At 33.4% G+C, this 14,753-nt stretch overlaps 2 protein-coding genes across 2 annotated transcripts; one reads left to right on the top strand and one right to left on the bottom strand.

Moving 5' to 3' along the window:
* Nucleotides 1-618: 618 nt before the first annotated feature.
* Nucleotides 619-6,330, top strand: LOC105642623 (Prolyl oligopeptidase family protein). Its single transcript, XM_012227506.4, has 10 exons — nucleotides 619-925; nucleotides 1,599-2,580; nucleotides 2,693-2,821; nucleotides 3,437-3,736; nucleotides 3,830-4,288; nucleotides 4,407-4,472; nucleotides 4,897-4,957; nucleotides 5,050-5,199; nucleotides 5,360-5,497; nucleotides 5,726-6,330. The coding sequence occupies exons 1-10, from the start codon at nucleotides 640-642 to the stop codon at nucleotides 6,038-6,040; spliced, it is 2,886 nt and encodes a 961-aa protein (XP_012082896.1). The 5' UTR covers nucleotides 619-639; the 3' UTR covers nucleotides 6,041-6,330.
* Nucleotides 6,331-7,567: 1,237 nt separating this feature from the next.
* LOC105642624 (Cytochrome c oxidase subunit Vc family protein) lies at nucleotides 7,568-8,874 on the bottom strand. The gene is made up of 2 exons (XM_012227507.4): nucleotides 8,734-8,874; nucleotides 7,568-7,923 (listed from the first exon to the last, which is right to left on the bottom strand). Exon 2 carries the CDS (start codon nucleotides 7,893-7,895, stop codon nucleotides 7,704-7,706), a length of 192 nt encoding a protein of 63 aa, XP_012082897.1. The 5' UTR covers nucleotides 7,896-7,923; nucleotides 8,734-8,874; the 3' UTR covers nucleotides 7,568-7,703.
* Nucleotides 8,875-14,753: the final 5,879 nt, after the last annotated feature.

Genomic DNA, 14,753 nt, shown 5'->3' on the forward strand with positions numbered 1-14,753 from the left:
TGTAGATATTTTAAATATTTTAAAAAGTAATAAATATTTTTTTTTCAATTTACTCTTATCTAGAATAAATACAATAATTATTTTTATAAATTACTTTAATTTTGAGATAAAATGTAATTTTATCAAATTATTTTTGATTTGTGATGATTTAAGTGATGTAGTTGATTGGTTAATCCTTAGCACATAATGAATAATAAAAAGAATTAGCATCAATACTTACTTTTTTTTAATCCCCTAAATAAATATTTAGAAAACTGATAAAAAGATGATTTAGTTAATTATATTGTATAGTTATCTCTAAGGACGCTTGTAATAGGATCGGACAGACAATTATATAGACAAATAATGCAATGATATCCTAAACAAGGCGCGAACAAATCTTGTTTGTCAAAAATATATCCATATAAGTAACTAACACCGCGGTCACGGCCTTTTTTTGGTTGGTCCAATCCATATCGCAGGCTCGAAAAACTGAACGCGCGCAGCACCAGATCTCGGCCTCTAAGATTCGATTTGCCTTGGACTTTTTTTTTTTTTTTTTTTTTTTTTTTTTTTTTTTTTTTTTTTTTAACTTTGGATATTTCCCTACTATTACAACACTACACGACTACCCAACTAGAAAAGTATCAAATCAATGAAATGATGCGCTTTTACAAAATTTATCATCGGCTTTCTTTCCTCACTCTCTCCCCTCTAACTCCTCCTCCTCCTTTTCTCTCTCTCAAACTTGCCAGACTATCTTCGTTTCGAAGGCCAGGCCACCTGGGAACTCACTCTTCGAACACCGCCAGATTTTGCCCTATCATGACTGCTGCAAATTCTAGGCTCGGCAATCTCGTGCCGACAACCGCTTTTGCAGCTGAAGATGGTGGCGGTGGCTCCAATGGCTCCGTTAATTCTTCAAATAATACCGCTGAAGATGACGGTACTCAATTTGGTTCATCGTCTTCTTTCTTGTTCTATTTTTAGTTCCTAGTTTCTGCTGATTGTTTCTTTATATTTCTTTCGGCTATATTATCTTCATTTTGAAACATGATTGATCATTTGAGCTTGCTTGAAGCTTGTTGATTATTGTTTTTCTTATGTCCTTTTTTTTTTTTAGTTTAGTAGGCGAGTATATTGAGGAAGTTGAATTCCGGTGGATATCGGAGCTTTAAACAATTGAATTTTGAAGTCTCAAACTACTTACAGTTGATTTATTTAGCTATATAACAGATCTTCGTGTCTGTCGTGAATTTGTGTATTTTTGGTGCTACCTTTCTTCCCTTGTAGTTTATTCGTTGGACAGTATAGTTATCTCTCTAAATGGTGCCTTCTGTTTTCTTTCTTTCTTATTTTACTAGGAGAGTGACAGTGCAATTACTCCTGTAACTGTAATCTTATTTATCCAGTGGATTGCTTTTATATTGAATATGGAAACTTACTGATTGGCATTGAAGTATTCTTGTATGCACACAATATTTGCCTTTTAGATTTAATTTCGTGATCTTAGGAAAGGTTTTGCTTTTCTTGTATCTTGATACTCATGATGGACTGACCTGACCTAGATCGATCATTGCTTCTAATTAACCAAGTTTCTTTCATTTCATAATATGTAGAAGCATTAGAAGGCAAGTATCGACTTCCTCCACCAGAGATTAAAGATATTGTTGATGCTCCACCTCTTCCAGCATTGTCATTTTCACCACAAAGAGACAAAATACTGTTTCTTAAGAGGAGAGCTTTACCTCCCCTGGCAGAACTATCTAGACCAGAGGAAAAGCTGGCTGGTACGCGTATAGATGGAAAATGCAATACTAGGAGCAGAATGTCATTCTATACTGGTATTGGTATTCATCAATTACTTCCTGATGGTACTTTGGGGCCAGAGAAGGAGGTATATGGCTTCCCAGATGGTGCTAAGATCAATTTTGTTACCTGGTCTCTTGACGGTAGTCATTTGTCTTTTAGCATCAGAGTGGATGAGGAAGATGATGGTAGCAGTAAGCTTAGAGTATGGGTTGCTGATGTGGAAACAGGGAAAGCTAGGCCTTTGTTTCAGTCACAGGATGTCTATCTAAATGCTGTTTTTGATAATTTTGTCTGGGTGAATGATTCTTCTTTATTAGTTTGCACCATTCCATCATCTCGTGGAGATCCGCCAAAGAAACCTTTGGTTCCTTCTGGTCCAAAGATTCAATCTAATGAGATGAAAAATGTTATTCAGGTTCGAACCTTCCAGGATTTGCTGAAAGATGAGTATGATGAAGATTTATTTGACTATTATGCCACCTCACAACTTGTATTGGCCTCTTTGGATGGGACAGTGAAGAAGATTGGCCCACCAGCTGTGTATACTTCAATGGACCCTTCCCCAGACCAGAAGTACCTTTTAATCAGCTCTCTTCACAGGCCATACTCTTTTATTGTACCGTGTGGTAGGTTTCCAAAAAAAGTTGAAATATGGACAACTGATGGAGAGTTTGTTAGGGAACTCTGCGATTTACCACTTGCTGAGGACATTCCCATAGCATTCAATAGTGTGCGCAAAGGAATGCGGTCAATTAATTGGAGAGCTGACAAGCCTTCAACACTATACTGGTATATAGTGCACTTATGCTTCTTGTTATGGGTGGCAACAGTTTGAGTTTAATCACTTATTAATTTGTTTGTTTATATTGCTTTAATTCTCTGTTTGATTTTGAGGTTTTAGGGCAGAGACCCAAGATGGTGGTGATGCAAAAGTGGAAGTTTCTCCACGAGATATAGTTTATACACAACCTGCTGAGCCAATTGAAGGTGCACAGCCAGAAATTTTGCACAAACTCGATCTTCGCTATGGGTATGAATGCAAGCTATATGGTTGATTTATTTTCCCTGCAAAATTGGCTTCAGATAGGTACCTGAATATTCAATGGTGCTGTGGGAATATTGAATTAGATTTTTTTTTTTTAATTTTTTATGATTCTCTGACTGCATGAAAAGCTTTTTCTTCTTTCTGATTTTTAATCTCAAAACCTGAATAGCACTCCACTGGTATTCTTAGAATAGTTCAAAAACTAGCTTGAATAGGGCATAGGTTGTGCAATTTTGCATTTTTCATTTTGCACAATGAATAATTGGTTAGCTCATCTCTTTTATGGTGCTGTTACAAGCTTAATGCCTTTTAAGTTACAGGAATACTTGGATACTGCTGTGAGATGCAGGGAATGCATGTATGTATTTGATTGCCTTGCTTTGGCAACTACTTCATTGTTAAAACTTCTGATATTTATAGTTTCACCAGAATATAGGTTAGTGATAGTTTCGACAGAATATAGGTTAGTAGATATGTACAAATTATCCATATGAAATATGTAATAACTTGTTGGCAGCTGTACCACTGCTTTTTTAAAACCGCCTAAAAGGATTTAATCTAGAATCTTATCTTGATATGTTCTTTCTTTGATCTTCACAGTGGAATTTCCTGGTGCGATGATTCACTAGCTCTAGTTTATGAATCATGGTACAAGACTAGGCGAACGAGAACCTGGATAATATCTCCTGGTTCTACAGATGTAAGTCCACGTATATTATTTGATAGGTCATCAGAAGATGTTTATTCTGATCCCGGCTCCCCTATGATGAGAAGAACTCCTTCTGGAACTTATGTGATTGCAAAGATAAAGAAGGAAAATGATGATGGCACCTATGTTTTGTTGAATGGAAATGGTGCTACACCTGAAGGAAATATCCCTTTCCTTGATCTGTTTGACATGTGAGTATTCTAGAACCACTTTTCACTAATGTGTGTTCCTCACCTGCTTCCTGATACCTATTGGTGCCAATGTTCTAAACCAAATTCTTTCAGAAATACAGGCAACAAAGAACGAATTTGGGAAAGTGACAAGGAAAAATATTATGAGACCGTTGTTGCTTTGATGTCTGATCATAAGGAAGGGGATCTATATCTTGATCAGTTGAAAATTTTGACTTCAAAGGAATCAAAAACTGAAAATACCCAATATTATATCCAGAGATGGCCAGATAAGAAAATGTTTCAGATTACAAATTTTCCTCACCCATACCCACAGTTGGCATCATTGCAGAAAGAGATGATTAGGTACCAGAGGAAGGATGGAGTTCAGCTTACCGCAACATTATACTTGCCACCAGACTATGATCCATCAAAAGATGGCCCTCTTCCATGTCTGGTATGGTCTTATCCTGGAGAATTTAAAAGCAAAGATGCTGCAGGACAAGTTCGTGGTTCTCCTAATGAATTTGCAGGCATAGGTCCAACATCAGCTCTTCTTTGGCTGGCTAGGAGGTTTGAACTTGCTGTCCTCTGTTTCTTTATACTATCTATATTGATGTTTAGTATGTCTCTTACAGCTTCTTCCAATTGCGCTATTTAAGATTTACTTGGCTTGTTTTATATCTTGTAGATTTGCCATTTTATCTGGGCCAACTATTCCTATTATTGGCGAGGGTGATGAGGAAGCAAATGACAGGTAATTGATAAGAATGTTGTAGAATTTCCATTATTGTGGACAATCATATAAATGTGATTGGGTGGGTTCATTTTTGGGTTTTGATGGAATTGGGTTATAAGTTACACAAACACTTGTGTAAATCTAACTTATATTGGGTTATTAGTTAAAGAGTGTTGCACAAACCATTTATTATGTGTATATCTTGTCCGTACAGGAAAGTGACATATAATCAATGATATTACATATTAAACCAAAATATCAGGTGGTGACATATTTTTCTCCGGAACATATGTTTGCATTGATTGAGGGGCCATCCCTTCCTTATACCTTATTTTTTAATCATATTCTTGTTTTCCCTTTTCAGTTCATATAAAGTATTAGAAAAGGAACTACACCACGCATATAGCCTAGAATTTTAATTTAAACTAAATGCCTTGACTAGGTATGTAGAACAATTGGTTGCAAGTGCAGAGGCAGCTGTTGAGGAAGTCGTTCGACGTGGAGTAAGTTACTTTCTTGCTCTGCATATGACTATGGTGTTAATATAATGAATGAATTTGTGATGGAATCTTTTTGATGTCACACTTTTGTTAAGGTTGCTCATCCTAGAAAAATTGCTGTGGGAGGACATTCATATGGTGCATTCATGACTGCAAACCTCTTGGCACATGCCCCTCATCTTTTCTCTTGTGGAATTGCACGCTCCGGGGCTTACAACAGAACACTTACACCTTTTGGTTTTCAGGTAGCAGACTAGTTGAAATGGGTGCATATTATCATTTAATGAGCTCAATGATTACCAGCAAGTGTGCAATGAATCTCACATTGCTCTGCCTTTCCCATTTATCACATGTTGTACTTTATGTTTGGGTGGTTTAGTTACTTCTTCTAATATATTGGTGTAGAATGAAGATAGAACACTCTGGGAGGCCACAAATACTTACGTTGAGATGAGCCCCTTCATGTCAGCAAATAGAATCAAAAAGCCAATATTACTTATCCATGGAGAAGAAGATAATAATCCAGGAACACTAACCATGCAGGTATTCTTTCTTTTGTATTTTCTTTTACTCGTTTTTGTTTCTTAAAGTATGCTATGTTCAACTTTACATTAGCAATCACTCATTGATAACTATAATAACCTTAAGGTGAATAATTGCTGAATGATATTATATTTTAGTTCTGGACAAGTGCTTTTGCAGTTTGTTGCTGGTCATTACCTTTATTGGCATTTTGTTTACCTGCAGCTAATTTGAATTTATATTATGCAGTCAGATCGTTTCTTCAATGCCCTAAAAGGTCATGGTGCACTTTGTCGTCTTGTCATTCTTCCATTTGAGAGCCATGGGTATGCTTCACGAGAGAGCATCATGCATGTTCTCTGGGAAACAGATAGATGGTTGCAGAAATATTGTGTGTCGAACACTTCTGATGTAAATGCAGAGCTTGATGATTCCAAAGATGATGTGAGCAAAGGAGTCACAGACCCTGAAGGGAAAGCAGTTGCTGCCAGTGGAGGTGGGGGCCTAGAGCTAGCAGATTTTGAGCATGAAGAATTCCAGTATATGCCAAGATCATTGCTATGATAATTTCCAAGCCCTAGATGCTAATTGATACAGTTGCCTCCCCTTTTCATCCAAGATTTTTCCTAGTCTAGTTATAAAGATCTATTTTGCTCCCTCACCTATTTCTCACTTCAAATTTTTAATCTTGAATACCACAACTGTGCTGTGTAGATTGAATTGCAGACTTGTATCTCTTCTGAGGACTAAAACAGGAGCAGCATCAGTGAGATGCAACGGATGTTGAAACAGGGTAAATACCCTTCCCATTGGATATGGAGATGTGCATCAATTTAACAATTTTCATTCACAAATCGACCGTGAAGTATATTCTTTTGATCAGATTATGAATGAATTTAATAAACTTTGGTTTAAATTTTGTTCGGAACACAGTAAAGCATAGATCACAACTGAACTCATATATGGGTCTGTGAAAGCTACGTCGGTTGCATCTAGCAATTGTTTTGGGATTGTAAAATAATTAACTGATCAAAAACTAATTAAACTTACGCTCTGTTTGTTTCTGTAAATAACTTGCAGGAAAATATTTTTCATAAATTTTTGTTATTTGGGTTATTCAGTAAAATAAATCAACGGAAAATATTTTTCTGATCAACAAAAAATTAAATCATTTTTTAAAAGAAAATAATTTTTTATTTTCGAGAGTAAAACAATTTTTGGACGTTGACAAACTTTATAAATTTATATTTTTTTAATTTATTAATCAGTCATCACTGTCAGCCACCATCATCATTAGCAGCTTTTCTAATGTACATTTTTTTTTTGCATTGTTTTTACATTTAACAATAAAAATTTTATTATTAATAATATTTTTTATGGTCGAATGAGATAATGACTTAAATATTTTTAACTAATTTTCAATATTACAACCAAATAGCGGAAAATAAGTCATTTAAAAAATATTTTTCAGTAAATTATTTTTCTATAAATTATTTTACTGTTTGTTATTTTATGGAAACAAAGAGAGTATTATTATTATTATTATTATTATTATTATTATTATTATTATTATTATTTTACAATTTGTAATAAAAAGAAGAAAAATTCAGCCAATATTGAGGCTGTTTTTTCTGCTCAAAGAAGATAGGTTAATAAATATTGATTGAGGTTTCATGTAGCAAAAGCTTGCCACTTTTGTGGGGTTTTCACCTTTTATCGTACCATTACTAGAGAAAATTTCAATATATGTTTGTTTTCATCCTACCATTTTAAGTTTTGATTGATGGATTTTAGCTGGTCCGAGTCTACAAGCCCTACCTAACAACCTTTCTTGTCAAAATTGTTTGCGATAGCCGAGTAGTTAAAATGCAATTTCCTTATATATACACACACACAACTTGATATGGAAATCTCTTCTACTGTTATACAGTTGCATTAATTCCCCAGCGCATGGGGTTGCATGTCCTTTTTAAGCATTTTCCATTAGTATGAAGGCAGTAATTAAAACTCGGAACTTGAAATTGCGAGCAAGAGAAGCCAGAAAAGATATGGAAATCCATTAAACTTCATACGCGTACGCAAACCAAGATGTAACTCCACAACTCAAAACAAGAAATTTATTCAAAGATGTTTAAGCTCCATTTAAGAGCTATATAAGGGGGTAAAAAAAAAGGTCTGAAACACTGCTGAAGCTGTTCATAAAAAAATTGATGCCCAAAAACAGAATTTATTCTTCTACAACCACACTGATCTCACCTTTTTCTAGCAAATCATAAAATGCTCTAACTTTCCTCTGCTCATTCCAGTGATGCATCTTCCAAAGACCACCAGCAGCCAAGCCAAGTGCAATCCCAATACATATCTCCTTAACAACACTTGGTCCTTTCAAGGTGGCATGAGCAATCCTACCGCCCGCCATTTGCCTTCTCTAGCTAAAGCTGATAAATCTGCAATCAATATTTCTTTGTTTTTAGCATGCATAAACAATTAATAACTTAACAAGTGAATCGGTTAAATCAATTTCAATATATGCCACTAAATACAAACTATGAAATCAGAGACTCACTTTTACAATAGAAGGGGAGTAAAACAAGCAAAATACCATTACTTCATACAACTCCTAAACCAAATTAGGAATTTATAATTGGATGCCACACTTTTTTTGCCTAATTTTGAGCTTTAATTAACATCACTCGGTCATTAATCTTTCATTTGTTACTTGACACAGTAGAAACAAATTAGTATCGATTCTCACTTTTCCACACAATCTGTATTGCTCATTCGACACTTTATGCCTTCAATTCATATGTTTATTACGGACCCTCTGTGTCAAAATATGGTTCAGAACCAGAAAAACAATGCTTCAAAAAGCAAACAAATCTACACCAGGCATGCAAATTTTGAAAATTCAAACTATTCATCGTTGAATTGAATACCAACAGAGGACATCACGCAAAAAGAATAAGAGAAAAACATTGAAACCAAATTCCTCCGTTTGGACCCAAACGTATCAGAATACCACCATGTTTATTCTATTCCTGTATTTTTCAAGACTTTCTTGGTAACAAGGCAGAACAGCAGAAAAAAAGAGTAATCGGCCTCCAAAACCGTCAACAACTCGAGAACAATAAAATCCATCTCCGTATACAATAAAGATGTCGAATATGACCACTTAAACTCTAACAACGGTACGCAAACAAGCATCAATGCGTAGATTTAAAGATAGAGTGGATCAAATATCGATATTAGGGTTTTACCTGAGCGAGGCAGAGAAAGATCCGACCAACTCGCCGATGAGGAAAATGAAGCCTTCTCTTTGCTTTTACACTTGTACTTGGTTGTGCAAGTCTCTGATTTGGTCTTATGAGAAGGCGAGGTCCAATGGCACCGAGGGGAATCGTCGGCCTCGGCCAGAGGGTAATGAGCCCAGTGAAAGCGGCTAATGGGCTTTTGATTCACCCATTCTATGGGCTTTACGGGGTTTCATTTTTTTTTTTTCCTTCACCCTCACGAGGCAGTAAACAATTAGAAGTGATTATTGATTAAATAATGTTTTTTCTTTTTTTATTATTTAATATCTATAATAAAATTATTTATTCTTAAATTTGAATAGAGCATTATTTGTTAAAACCAAATCAATGAATTTATTATAATAATACATTAACTATTTTTGCCCTTTAAGAGGGTTCTTTGCCCTTTATTTTATTCCTTTCATTTTGATTTCTTTATCTATTCTTTCTTTAGCTTGTTAAAAATTTTATGTAACCGAACGAAAATTATTTAAAATTTTAAACTGAAATCAATACATATTATTTAAAATTAAATTAATTTAGTTTTTTTTTATTACCGAACTTTATTCACCTCTACTTGGATTGAGATAAAAGGTAAAATGGTCAATGCATAAAATCAACAAACCCATTGCTGCAATTTGAACAAATAATGCTCTGTCTTAAACTCCACTATAAACCTCAACCAGACAACCACAAACAAATCTATAAATGAAGTTTAAGGAGGAAACTCTCAAATGTTAAGAAAGTAAACCAACAGATAGCCTCTTTTAATTTCTATATGCACGCACCCACCCACCTCACTGCTTGTTCTAACAATTTCCCTTCAAAAGATATCTTGAAAATCTTCTTTCAATTGTGTGCTTCCCACAATCCATGAGACGGTTTCATGCAGTGCACCGTCACTGCACGTCTTCTGAGTATCTGATTGTTTAGTTCTTAACTGTACATGCGATGCGCAGAGCAGAATATTCATGAGAATCTTGACGAGGAGCTGATATACTGATTGCTAAAAGAAGAAACCTGTTGGATTTGACTTTGCCATTTCAGATTGTGGGTCGGTGAAAGCTAGTCGGTTGCTCGAATGGTTATTGCGAATAAAAGCCAAGCAAGTAGTGAAATCTAATATATATAGTACCGTATATTTGTTAGTGATAGTCTGTTTATCAATTTAGGTTTCAATTTACACTCTCTCTTGGGAAGAAATGATTTTACCGGAGAAAAGAAAATATGCGTAAAAAATAATAATGGAAGACTATTTTCCCTTGTTTAAAATATGGGTATTTTCCTTTGGACATGGGATGTAAAATTTTGAAGGAAGATAAAATCATTATGGGCCAACTGTACAACAATCTATTAAAATTGGAGAGAAATGGGAAAAAATTTGAAAGAAAATGCTTCTTTTTATATGGAAAATAATGAAAATAATCCTACAACAAAATCAAAATATTCAAAATAATCAAAATAATGAAAATATTCAAGAAAATGTTTTAAGCATTAATTCCACTCAATTCTAATATTCAAAATTTTGTCTTGTTTATTTAAATGCAAGCCTTCTGATTTTGAAAATAAAAGGGACGAATCAAACCGGACCAGGATCTTAGTCAACATTTTTATTTGTGATTTCTCATTTCTGATCACCGAATACTGCCTCATTCATTTTGATATTTGGGTTGATTTCTTTGCAACAGAAAAATTGATAAAGTACTTCTACACTTTTATTTTATTTCACGGAATTATTTGAAAGTTGCCAACTTATTCTTGTGGTTTTGCTGATTTTTTTTTTTTTTTTTTTTGGTTATGAAAAAGGAATCTTATACGTGTTAGATCAAATTTAATCGAACCATTTGGACTGTATTTGACATATGGTGGAATCTATAACAGTATCTTCAACTTCTTTCTATTAAGTTAATACCAATTAAACAGACATTTTCTTTTATTAATGGAGAAGACTTTCTCTCCCAAGATATAATAATGATATATTAAATCAGAGAGGCATTGCTCCAACCAAATGCTTAAATCAGTCAACGAGGGATAGAAAAGGACATGCTGAACAGCACATAAGGCGAAGGACTAAGGTGGTTGCAACGAACCTTTGTAATAGTTCCACTTGTGGTTGGAGGGATGGTGGTTGGTCCTTAATTATAATAATTAATTAATTAATAAGCTAGTTAATCAATAATTAAATGTGTTTGTTTTAGGTGACCTTTCTTGACGATAATGCAGTTCTTAATTCATTATGAAATGGTAACCTGTAGCATTATTTTATGAAACTTGTTATTTGCTGTTGCTGTCTTAACTCTTAAGCTGTCTTTTCGATCTTTGTAGGTGATGAGAAATTCTTGGCGGACGATGTTGCTGTCGATCCAGAAGGTAATGCATACATTACCGATGCCAAAGCCAGCAAAATCTGAAAAGTTGGGAAGAATGGCCAGGTCCTATCAACTATCAGAAACCCACTGTTCGTTCAAAAAGAGTGGTACAAAAACTTGATTGGTCTGAATGGAATTGTTTATCACCCAGACGGTTCTTGATAGTAACTCATACTTTGACTGCAAATTTGTTAAAGGTTGATTTAACCAAGGGTGAAGTCAAGTTGATCAAGGTATATGGAGGGTCACTATTCTTTGGAGATGGTTTAGAGTTATTGTCGCCGACTGCGCTTGTGGTTGCAAATTTAATGATATGATAGGATCGCTCGGGGCCCCCCAAACGCAGCTGCACTAACGGACCGATCTTTCTTTAGTCCGGGTCGAGCTGGAAGGTAGGGTCGTCCTACCTATAGTACCCCCCAAAGCTTCGCAACCGATGCTCAAACGCGCTCTAGCAGCATATCCTACTGGGAGATTACTGGAGAGCTCTGATGGGTGGGAAACTGTTACCGTTGTGGCTAAGTTTTGAGACCCTGCACAGCGGATGGCGACAGCAGCCACTGTTAAGGAAGGTAAAGTTTATTTTAGCCACGTTTTTGGTATAGGATACCCTAAGAAGAAACATGCCGTTGGTGAGGCAGTTTTTTCTACTTAAATGCAAACAGGTTCATAAATATTTTTGAAGTTTCATATAGCAAAAGCTTTACGCTAAAAGAAAGTAATCCCTGTTCAAATATGAAAAAAGAAGTACCGCTGAAAGCTAAAAGAAACTCATTTTTCCTTCCCTGTCCGTTCATTTTTATGCACCCAAATCGCCTCTGGATAATATATCTTTCAATTGTGTGGTTTCGTTTGGTGGGCAAAGCAATCCACCATCACTGCACGTACAGTACCGTTGTGTTTAAAATCCGTGATTTGATCCTTCCCTTCCGTTCTAATTCTTAGTAGTACTGTTTGCACGTGCATAAAATATTTGTCAGAATCCTGACAATAATGAGTTGTGATACTGATTGTTAAACGGAGTGGTTGGGTTTGATTTTCTGCAATTTGTGGGCATGTGAAGGCGGTGTCGGTTGCATCTAGCTGTTGTTGTTGGGATTCAAAAAAACTATTAACTAATCATACACTCACTAAATTTAGTATCATGTTTATTTTTTAAAATTTTGTAGTAAAACGAGTTATGGAAAAACAAAATTCATCCACGAGTGAACCTATATAGACTCGATTGGTCTAGACAAATCTAATCACCAAATGCTCATATAGAGGATAAAAATTTCAAAAGAAAAAAAAATTCCAAGGAAACTATTATGTCTTTATATGCTTGTTTGAGTTTTATTAATGCATTTTGAACTTCGAATGGGGAGAAATGAACTAGTCTTGCTCAGTTTTATGTTCTGTCGTAGGATTTATATGGCCCTTGATAATTAACCTCAAACTTATATTATGAATATGTGATTTAGGGATGATTTTATAAATGTAATTAGAGGAATTGGTGATTTTGTTCAGAAGTCAATTAAGACAAGAAAAAAAATACGTTTGTATAGTTTTTTTTAAGGTTATATAAATTTATATTTAAATCGATAATTTCAATGTAGAAGGAAGTGATAAAATAATGAAGAAATAATCGAGATAAAATAATGATGGGAGGGTTCATCTTGAATTTGGGTATCTGCACTTCTATGCAAGCTGAATTTCAGGCTATGTTGATGGGTTTGAGATTAGCCTGGGATCTTGGGTTTCGTAAAGTTGAGGTTGAGCTGGATTCTATGTCATTGGTGAATATGGTTAATGGCAGTATGAATTTTTGTGTGCGGTTACACGGTTTGTGGTGGCAGGTGTGTGAGCTTCGAGCTCGGAATTGGCAACTTCGGTTTCGTCATTGCTTTCGTGAGGCTAACAAGGCTGCAGATTTATTGGCTAATGCTGCTCTGGTTTCTCACCAACGTCTGCAGTGTTGTATGCAAGCTCCTGCTATGGTTCATGGTCAGCTCTCGTTGGATGATCAAGAAGCGTCTACTCCTAGGCTTTTGAATGTGGCCTCCTCCACTTAGTTTATTGGGTTTTCCCCTCCTTGTTATAAAAAAAAAAAAAAATGAAGAAATTAAATCGGAATAAATAATTTTTTTTCTTTTTTGAAAATGGTTTTTGGAATAATTTATAAATTTATGATTAAATCTAATGTACTATATATATATATATATAATAATTCAATGTTGATTAATTTTTTTATCAATTTCAATTTCAACTAAAATACGTAATCTGAGTGTTACTCATTAAACATAATAGAGCAATATATGGAATATCACGGAATCAAATTAGTAAAATTTTCTTTATATTAATTAACAAATTTAGTAATATCCACGCAATTATTTGTTTCAAGTGGCTATGCACAACTCAATAAGCCAAACTACAAGTGATTAATTATGCAGTATTTATAATAAATTCAGTCAAATAGAATTCATTTTATTGGAGAATAAATTTTATTTTTGGATTAACAATAGGATTAACTAGTTTTTATAGCTTAATTAATTTATATTTAACATTTATTTTTTTTACTAATTTATATGCCTAACAAATTAATTTTTACTAATTTAACAAAATTTGGCCAAAATATAATTAATTTTTTTATTGAAAACATAATTAATTTAATAAAATTAAAAAGAATAAAAAATAATAGTAAATATGAAAACTATAAGTTTATATATAAATTTTATAGTAAAATATATTTATACTAAAATAATCTATCTATTAATATATTTTTTGAATATTGAGAGAGTGAAATTTGAACCTATAGCTTGTGTCAAGCTGTATATACACTTACCATTAGACTATATTCTGGTGTGATATTTATTAATCTATTTAAAAGGAAAATATGTCTATATAATTGGAAAAAAAAAATTAAGATACAAGCCTATTTGGCAGGTAGTTGAACAAACATTAGTTAGACATTTTCTTCTGTTTCTATCTAAAGAAAAAAAATATATATATATATTGCCTCCTCCACACGTAAGTGTTAACCCATATGCTAAATCAATTATTAATTTCCATGCAATAAAAACGGTCATAATTTGATGCTATTTTTCATTAATTAACATAAATAATTTCATTTGAATTTAAAAATTAGGATTAATTATTTTTTCAAAAAAAATTAGGATTAATTATGGTGTCTTAACTTTTAATTTTCTAGAAAAATTTACAACTGAGAGTCTAAATTAAAAAAAAAAAATGCAATTGAATGCATTTGGTCAGATTTTTTTTAGAAACATTAAAATAGATGATTTTACTTAGTAAATAATATAAAATATGAATATTCATTTAATTTATCTCTTTTTTTCATTATTTTAATTTTCATATATTTTTTCTCCAAAAAAATCTCAAAAAATCTTTTTAATTTTTTAATCCAAATAATATAAAAAAGTAGAAAAAATAAAAAAAATAATATTGAGCGAAATGAATAAAGTAAAGTAAAGAAATAGAGTAAAATAGTTCATTTTGATTATCAGTGAGAAATTTGGCAAAACTTATTTAATTATAGAAATTAATTCATGTACTTAATTATCATATGATAAAAAAATTATTAATGAAAAATTTTATTTGGCGCATTTAGTATATTTATAG

This window comes from Jatropha curcas, chromosome 5 (assembly GCF_041381405.1).
Source record: "Jatropha curcas cultivar XTBG-Jc1 chromosome 5, XTBG_Jcur_1.0, whole genome shotgun sequence".
Lineage (NCBI taxonomy): Eukaryota > Viridiplantae > Streptophyta > Magnoliopsida > Malpighiales > Euphorbiaceae > Jatropha > Jatropha curcas.

What these genes read in the sequence shown, in the direction of transcription:
- LOC105642624 (XM_012227507.4), bottom strand. Translation starts at nt 7,895, where the DNA reads ATGGCGGGCGGTAGGATTGCTCATGCCACCTTGAAAGGACCAAGTGTT.
- LOC105642623 (XM_012227506.4), top strand. Translation starts at nt 640, where the DNA reads ATGATGCGCTTTTACAAAATTTATCATCGGCTTTCTTTCCTCACTCTC. An exon ending in AAGCCTTCAACACTATACTG is followed by an intron (nt 2,581 to 2,692) that starts GTATATAGTGCA and finishes TTGAGGTTTTAG; the next exon opens with GGCAGAGACCCAAGATGGTG. An exon ending in CAGGAACACTAACCATGCAG is followed by an intron (nt 5,498 to 5,725) that starts GTATTCTTTCTT and finishes TATATTATGCAG; the next exon opens with TCAGATCGTTTCTTCAATGC.